The 9,896-nt window shown below is 28.7% G+C and overlaps 2 protein-coding genes across 3 annotated transcripts in view; one reads left to right on the top strand and one right to left on the bottom strand.

Moving 5' to 3' along the window:
* LOC140050083 (tRNA-splicing endonuclease subunit Sen34-like) overlaps positions 1-9,896 on the top strand; it is a 64,764-nt gene that overhangs the window by 20,543 nt on the left and 34,325 nt on the right. The gene's annotated exons all lie outside the window — the stretch shown is intronic.
* LOC140045163 (angiopoietin-related protein 2-like) lies at positions 4,440-8,266 on the bottom strand. Its single transcript, XM_072089949.1, has 4 exons — positions 8,176-8,266; positions 7,700-7,839; positions 7,202-7,463; positions 4,440-4,687 (listed from the first exon to the last, which is right to left on the bottom strand). The coding sequence occupies exons 1-4, from the start codon at positions 8,264-8,266 to the stop codon at positions 4,440-4,442; spliced, it is 741 nt and encodes a 246-aa protein (XP_071946050.1).

Raw genomic sequence — 9,896 nt, 5'->3', positions numbered from 1 at the left:
AAATTGACAAAAGAAAATATAAAATTAAACCTAAAATTGTCAAAATCAAATTAACACAATTAAAGTAAGCACATTTAAAGGTAAAAACAGAAATAATTGAGATTTTTCAACAAGATAAAAGAAGTTTTAATCATTGAGCATTAATTAGATTTAGTTTTGAATTTTGTGATTTGAAAGTTGATACTGTCATATCATAAAGATCATTTTTTATTTTGTTAGGTAGAAAGTTCCATAATTTTGTAGATCTGTAATTAAAAGTTCTTTTACCTTGTGTATTATTCCGTTTAGGTATTATCAAAGTGTTGTTACTTTGACTTCGTGTACCTTTATTGTGACTCTCTTCAGTAAATATAAATTGAGTTGATAAATAGGGTGGTGCATGTCCATTTAGGCACTTATTGTTATTTTCCAATTCATTATCTTTTCAAGAGAATACTGATTTTAACCAATCACAAGCTTTAGAAAGTAACAACATATTCCAGTGTATTTTTCGCATTTTAAAATTTTTAGTTTTCAATGTACCAATATAAATGTAATACTATGTAAAACTATAATCAAATACGAGAATAATTGTTATTATAATATAACAGAAAATATCGTTAAGAATAGATATAAGGACATTACAACAAAGAGTATTTATATCTGTTTTTGTGGAGGACATTTTTGTCCCTCCGGTTTGTCAAAGAAAATAGGAAAAATATTTTGATAATTTGAAGATTGATTGGAAGCCATGTTGGTTATCTAATGTTTGTAAAATGAAAAATAAAAAATTAATACAATTTAATTACAAATTTTTAAATAGAATTTTAGCAACCAACAAAAGGTTGTTTATATGGAAACTAAAGGATACTAATAATATGTGGTAGATGTGGAGAGGTACAAGATGAGGAGCATATGTTTTTTTCTTGTAAATTTATTGAAGGTTTTTGGACAAAAATAGAGATTGTTTTAAAGGTACCAATCATAAAACATGTCTTTTCAAAATCTGGTAATTGGAACAAGAAATATTCTTACTGATTTTATACCTTTGCTGCTTTCACGGTTTATAAACAAAAAGATACTGGCTGATGTTACAAATAAAAGTTATTTTAATTTATGGAAATCTTTTAAACAAGGAATTCTATTCAGAATAGAATGTGATATAGTTTATAAGAGAGAAAAGCATAAAAAAATGGGAAAAAGTAAAAAATAGTATTTTAGCAATTTAAAAATGTCACACAATTGTTAAATAATAACAATATAATAAATATGATTCCGACACAATACTAGTGTTCTAGTATTGTTTTTACCCTACCAGTTTTATTTACTGGTGGTATATTAGTATATTTTATTTTGTGATGTTCTAATGGCAAATACTTTAACTTTTTTATTTATGTAAAATACTCAAAATAACAAAAACATGTACAAAACTTAGCTGCAGAGAAAGTTTTCTACTGAAACAAAAGTTGTTGACAATGAATGTTGATATAGATTATTGTAACAATTGTAAGGAATGAAATAATTGTGAGTGAATCTCACAAAAGACAAAAAAAGAACAAGAAATGTAATACTTACAACTGTATGTTCAATGTTCTCTACACTTCAGCTGAACGATGAATCTATCTGACAATGCAATGTTGGAACACCTCTCTTTTATGGAGATTATTTGGAGAACAACCCAGATGTTTTCTAACCAAAACTATTCAACTAAAAGGTTTTGTAATCTGAATGTTACAAATTGCATTATGCTGAACAATATTTGAATATCGTATAAGTTTGTTTGAATATTTTTGATAATTTGTTTAGGTAATTGATTCGTGAATGAGATGAAACTCTTTTTGTGAAAACATAAGACAGGATTGGATTTTCCTAACTACTAATTGATTCGTGTTGAGATGAAACACTTAGTAATTTGTTCAAGACAGAAGTGGATATTTGAGGTTTTTATTATTTTTTATTTGTAAACTGGTTCGTGAATGAGATTAAACACTTTAGTAATTACTAACAGGACAGAATGATAAGCTATGTAACTACTTAACTACTAATTTCCATGTACAGTCTCTTTTTACTAATTGTCCCCATGTTGTCCATATAGTCAAGTGTATAGTTAAGAATAATACGGAAAATATGCAAAATGTGTGTAGGAAATAGCATTTTTTCCCTAATAACTTGGTATTTAGTGAACATATATGCACTTTCTTGGTAGTATGTGTGTAGATTGTTTAATTCTAATAGTTTTTTAAAGTAAATCCAACATTAATTGTTGATGTCATTTACAAGTTTGGTTTGATTTTTAAAAATTATTTTCTACATTCATTAGATAACATCGGATCGCACACGTTATTCCTTTATTTTATATGAGGATGTACATTTGAGTTTCTTTATTGAACTCCTGTCAGCTCTGCACAGATATGACAGCCTTGACTTTGTTTTATTAATTTACTTACTTTAATATTGATGGGCATTATGTTTGGCGAAGCAATTTTCTGCATAGAGGGCAGCATAACTAAAATCATGATAATCAAGAATACATTTGATTTTATTTCAAATGTGTTTGGATATTATTTATATGGATATTTATATATTAAGTTATTTTCTTATCTTATTCTTAAATCAACTATTGGTATTGTGGATAACAAATGACCAACACAACTGTTGCATAAAAAAAATGTTGTGTAAGGTGCATGACGTTCGTAATTCCTCCAAGATATTGATCACAAATCATTTGAGATAGATTGACTAATATAGCATCAAGACAGTTATGTTAGCCAAAAGTGTTTGTACTCTAAAATGGAGTTTGTATTTTTTGAAATGATAAAACTCTTAGTAATTTGCTATTGTTGTTGAAGACAGAAGTGGATATTTGTGGTTTTTATATTTTTTATTTGTAGTAGCTAACTGGTTCGTGAATGAGATTTAACACTTTAGTAATTGTTTTTTTGTGATAAGCTATGTAACTACTGAACTACTAATTTCCAGGCACAGTCTCTTTCTTGTCTATAGTCGAGTGTATATTTGCGAATTATACGGAAAATATGCACAATTTGTGTAGGGGATCATTTATTGTAATAACTTGGTATTTAGTACTAGTAGGTATGCATTTTCTTGGTAGTAGTAGTATGTGTATAGATTGTTTAATTCTAATAGTTTTTTAAAGTAGATCCAACATTAATTGTTGATGTCATTTACAAGTTTGGTTTGATTTTTAAAATTATTTTCTACATTCATTATATAACATCGGATCGCACACGTTATTCCTTTATTTTAGATGAGGATGTACAATGAGTTTCCTTATTGAACTCATGTCAGCTCTGCACAGTTATTACAGCCTTGACTTTGTTTTATTGATTTACTTACTTTAATATTGATGGGCATTATGTTTGGCGAAGCAATTTTCTGCATAGAGGGCAGCATAACTGAAATAATGATAATCAAGAATACCACATTTGATTTTATTTCAAATGTGTTTGGATATTCGGGTCGTTTTCTTATTTTTTGATAAATTATTGATATTGTGGATAATAAATGACCAACACAACTGTTGCATAAAGAAAGAAAATGTTGTGTAAGGTGTATGAAGTTCGTAATTCCTCCAAGATAATTGATCACAAATCATTTGGGATAGATTGACTAATATAGCAGCAAGACAGTTATGTTAGCCTCTTGTTAGTTTGTACTCTAAATTGGAGTTTGCATTTGTTGGTGTTTTTTTGTTGTAAAAGTACAATATTGGCTTGGCAGTGTAAACCCATAAACCTTATTGTTGCTTAGTATCTATTAGCTGTTTCCTGTACAATATTCTCAAGACCAATAAAATAAGAAATATAATTAATAGATCATACACATTTCATTGTAGTTTAATTAATTTTAATTCTTTCAACAATACAGTACAGTTTTGTTCCTGCCAATGATGCCCATCTTGTCCAAAAATATGCTTGATATGTTTTTGGTCACTATTGTATGGTTTTTAGCGAGCAAATAGTATGTTTTTTTTAAAGAGTTACAGTATTTCGTTTTCAGAAGATTTCTGATGTGTGTAATTGTATCGTAGCACAAGTTATCTATAAGGATCTTTTGCAGATATCGTTTTATTAATTTGTAAAATTAGTATCAATAATACATATGATTTTTAACAATTCTGATAATATAATTATAATAATTATATAATAATAATAAATTATCATAAACAAAATATAAATAGGTACTATATGTGATTAATATTAATTTAAGAAAAATTACAGTTCAAATTAAATTTATTTTCATATGTTAAAACATTTATAAATTTGTTTTTCAGAGACAAAAAGTTATGAAAATTGCACCAAATTCAAGTTTTCATTATTAAATTAAATTAATTAATATAACACTAAAAAAGGATAGGCAAACAGGATTGTTGACCTCACTACATCTTGAAAAAAATTAAATATTTGCCAGTCAAATTACTAGTGATAGTGAAAAATCTCTTATGGTGCTCTTTTAACCATCATCACTGTCTTCTTGAGACTGTAACTAGTTCCCTTGAAATGATACCAAAATATGCCAGTATAAGAAGAAGATCCTGGTGTAAGGTAAAGCCCATTCAGGTTTGAATAAGCACAGGCATAGTACCACCAAGCACCTTTCCAAGACTCAGCACAGTTAATACTATACTTATCATTGTCTCTATCGTATGTTGAAAATTGTTGACCATTGTGGTATGTCAAAGAATCACCTAAACAAACAAAATATTATATCATCTTTAAGTTTACAGCATACATACAGTTTATTTAATAGAATGGAGAAAATAAATACTGTATATGTGATGTAAAATGATACAATATACCCAATGAGTGTTTTAATTAATTATGTTTTTACATTTAAATCCTGTTTTCAGGGATTTTAATTTTGTTTTAAATCATAACAATTTTTTCAAATCTAGTGTTCTTGTTATTGGGCTTCTTATATTCTATACATTATACAATATTTATTTTACTATATAATAATATTTTGTTGGTCATTCAATGTTTGCTTATTATTATACTTTGTTTTCTTTTTAGGGGATGACCCACATTTAATAGGGATGACCCACATTTAATGGGGATGACTCACATTTAATAGGGATGACTCACATTTAATAGGGATGACCCACATTTAATAGGGATGACTCACATTTAATAGGGATGACTCACATTTAATAGGGATGACTCACATTTAATAGGGATGACCCACATTTAATAGGGATGACTCACATTTAATAGGGATGACTCACATTTAATAGGGATGACTCACATTTAATAGGGATGACTCACATTTAATAGGGATGACTCACATTTAATAGGGATGACTCACATTTAATAGGGATGACTCACATTTAATAGGGATGACTCACATTTAATAGGGATGACTCACATTTAATAGGGATGACTCACATTTAATAGGGATGACTCACATTTAATAGGGATGACTCACATTTAATAGGGATGACTCACATTTAATAGGGATGACTCACATTTAATAGGGATGACCCACATTTAATAGGGATGACTCACATTTAATAGGGATGACTCACATTTAATAGGGATGACTCACATTTAATAGGGATGACTCACATTTAATAGGGATGACTCACATTTAATAGGGATGACCCACATTTAATAGGGATGACTCACATTTAATAGGGATGACTCACATTTAATAGGGATGACTCACATTTAATAGGGATGACTCACATTTAATAGGGATGACTCACATTTAATAGGGATGACTCACATTTAATAGGGATGACTCACATTTAATAGGGATGACTCACATTTAATAGGGATGACTCACATTTAATAGGGATGACTCACATTTAATAGGGATGACTCACATTTAATAGGGATGACTCACATTTAATAGGGATGACTCACATTTAATAGGGATGACTCACATTTAATAGGGATGACTCACATTTAATAGGGATGACTCACATTTAATAGGGATGACTCACATTTAATAGGGATGACTCACATTTAATAGGGATGACTCACATTTAATAGGGATGACTCACATTTAATAGGGATGACTCACATTTAATAGGGATGACTCACATTTAATAGGGATGACTCACATTTAATAGGGATGACTCACATTTAATAGGGATGACTCACATTTAATAGGGATGACTCACATTTAATAGGGATGACTCACATTTAATGGGGATGACTCACATTTAATGGGGATGACTCACATTTAATGGGGATGACCCACATTTAATGGGGATGACCCACATTTAATGGGGATGACTCACATTTAATAGGGATGACTCACATTTAATAGGGATGACTCACATTTAATAGGGATGACCCACATTTAATAGGGATGACCCACATTTAATAGGGATGACCCACATTTAATAGGGATGACCCACATTTAATAGGGATGACTCACATTTAATAGGGATGACTCACATTTAATAGGGATGACTCACATTTAATAGGGATGACCCACATTTAATAGGGATGACTCACATTTAATAGGGATGACTCACATTTAATAGGGATGACTCACATTTAATAGGGATGACTCACATTTAATAGGGATGACTCACATTTAATAGGGATGACTCACATTTAATAGGGATGACTCACATTTAATAGGGATGACTCACATTTAATCATATTACACACAACATAAAATACAACTATGAAAATACAATGATAAACTTGACATTACTAAAACAGTAATACATTGGGAATGTTAAAACAATAATGAAAATGAAAGAATCAAAATGTTTTTAAATATTGCATTTGTAATTTTATGTTATTTTCCATCTACTGTATCTTAATTATTCTTTCTTTTAACTCAAGTATACTTTCAAAACAAATGTACTGATTTCCAAAAACAACAATGAAAATGAAAGAGTATGATAAACAACATTTATACATGCTGGTACATAATTAGATACAACATGGGATTCTTCTGATGAGAACATATGTATTACATGTCGAAAATCCAAATTAAGGTATGTTAACTGGGCTGTAAGCTTGTTTTAACAATTTATCCCAGTCAATGTTCTTATCATTTAACTCAGTATTATATTCAGTTATTATATAAAGTGAAAAATGCAACAACAAAAAAGCGCACAGTGTGTGTTAGTCTATTTCTATTGCAAGGTACAAAGGTGTAGCTGGTCTACAAAGAAAAATATTAAGGTTAGTTTACTTGAAATGGGTTTTTAGTGTTAAAATTGATTGAATGTACTAACCTGCAGTTCCTGTGTATCCACTGATTGTCAAAGCATAGTTAGAATCCTCAGTATCAATAAGAAAGTGAGAATATCTTGCAAACTTCATTTCATCCAACTGGTCTGTCATCTCTACTAAGAGCTCAAAATGTCCATCAAATGTTATACGGTTAATATTTTCGTTACCAAGCCAGAACTCTGAGTGGACATTTCCAAAACCCTTTTTGTAGTTTGCCCAATTGCGGTAGAAATTTTCCGAACCATCCTCTCTTCGTTGTATCACCTGGGATAAAAAATAAAAACCTTACACAACAGCTAATATAAAAAAGACAACAATCAAAATCTAAATATCACATAATCTATTTCAAACTGAATGAGTGACAAATTTAAAGTTATTTATTTTTTGTCTCTCATTAATTTTGGACAATTTATCTTGTGAGCTTTATCAAAGCTGTAATTTGATAGTGAAGAATAATTATAGAATACTCTGGTTTTTACTTTTTATAATTTTATACATACTGTCCATCCGCCATCTTTCCTCATGTTACAGTAGACCATAAACTCAGGTTCTCCGTCATGTGGCTGTATCAAATAATCGCCACTTGGAGCAGAAGGATCATTTTCCAAAATTTCACCACAGTCCCTTAAAAAACACTTCTCTAAATATACAAAATAAATCAATTTTTTAACACTAGAAAATAACTTTCATTTATTTACTATATAGTTTGGTACTTTTGCCAACTTTGTACTGCTTACAATTGTTCCTGTTTTCTCTCTAATTATTTAGTAATATCATTTATTAAATTATACAAGAGTTTTTACTAGATCCATTGTATACTTTAAACATTTTTATTTAAAAAATGCAAGAGGTAAGATTTAGAATTAAAGCGTTGTAATAGATGTCCAATAGATGACACATTTGTCTTTTTACAGTTTGTACCATTTCTACTCTTCTGACCCGTTTCTTACCAGCTGTTTAGAGTCATGCTACTTACTTCTAGAAGGGCATCCACAATCATCTTCAGGGCAGCAGGCAGCAGCCATCACAACCAACATACAACCAATTACTAACATTCTGAAATCCATTCTGTATCACACTTGAAAGCTCTTTCACAAAATATAACTTAAACAGAAGAGCAAACAACAAATGTTATAGCAATTCTTATATCTTAAATTGAAGATAGTTGATGAGAATTTTCCTTTATTTTCTATCATAATTTGATAAAACACAAAATTGTATTTTTTTAGAAAGTTAGGCATATTTTGGCAGACTGAATACTGAATAGCTGTATTTGTCCATTATCATTCTTCTTAAAGATTGGCAAATATTTATTAGTACAATTAAAAACAGATATATATAAAATATAAACAAACATTAAAAAAATAGAATACACTCACATTATTGCACAAAAACTTAAAAAGATACAATTTAGAAGTTAAAATGCATATAAAGCTTAATAAGTTGAAGTTCAAAAAGTAAATACAATTTGGAAGTTAAAATTTAAAATACGATGAAATGCATAAAACGATTAAAATTATTTAAAATTTTATTGTTTTTGGTAATAACAACAGGATGAGAATCAAAATGTGAACGATAAAAATATTAATATTTGTTTTGTTTTAAACTCACGTTTGAGATAAGCCTTATGGTTTTTTTTAAAGCCCAAGTGAATGGTACTGTTAATTAAATGATATCCATCATTGTTACATACAAGAGAAATATCATTGTTTATTTATTTATTTAGTCTTTCTTTATTCTAAAATACACTTTCAATACAATGTACTGATTTCCAAAGTGGTTCAGTAAATAAAATACAGCATGTAAATTGACAAAAGAAAATATAAAATTAAACCTAATATTGTCAAAATCAAATTAACACAATTAAAGTATAAGCACATTTAAAGGTAAAAACAGAAATAATTGAGATTTTTAAACAAGATAAAAGAAGTTTTAATCATTGAGCATTAATTAGATTTAGTTTTGAATTTTGTGATTTGAAAGTTGATACTGTCATATCATAAAGATCATTTTTTATTTTGTTAGGTAGAAAGTTCCATAATTTTGTAGATTTGTAATTAAAAGTTCTTTTACCTTGAGTATTATTCCATTTAGGTATTATCAAAGTGTTGTTACTTTGACTTCGTGTACCTTTATTGTGACTATCTTCAGTAAATATAAATTGAGTTGATAAATAGGGTGGTGCATGTCCATTTAGGCACTTATTGTTATTTTCCAATTCATTATCTTTTCAAGAGAATACTGATTTTAACCAATCACAAGCTTTAGAAAGTCACAGAAATTCCAGTGTATTTTTCGCATTTTAAATTTTAAGTTGTCAATAGACTTAATTAATATACCAATAGAAATGTAATGCTATAATCAAATACGAGAATAATTGTTATTATAATATAACAGAAAATATAGTTAAGAATAGATATAAGGACATTACAACAAAGAGTATTTATATCTGTTTTGTGGAGGACATTTTTGTCCCTCCGGTTTGTCAAAGAAAATAGGAAAAATATTTTGATAATGTGAAGATTGATTGGAAGCCATGTTGGTTATCTAATGTTTGTAAAATGAAAAATAAAAAATTAATACAATTTTAATTACAAATTTTTAAATAGAATTTTAGCAACCAACAAAAGGTTGTTTATATGGAAACTAAAGGATACTAATAATATGTGGTAGATGTGGAGAGGTACAAGATGAGGA

The sequence above is a fragment of the Antedon mediterranea genome, chromosome 1 (assembly GCF_964355755.1).
Source record: "Antedon mediterranea chromosome 1, ecAntMedi1.1, whole genome shotgun sequence".
In the NCBI taxonomy this organism is placed as follows: Eukaryota; Metazoa; Echinodermata; class Crinoidea; order Comatulida; family Antedonidae; genus Antedon; species Antedon mediterranea.
The sequence above is the reverse complement of the archived record's forward strand: the minus strand, read 5'-3'. Positions and strand labels throughout refer to the sequence as shown.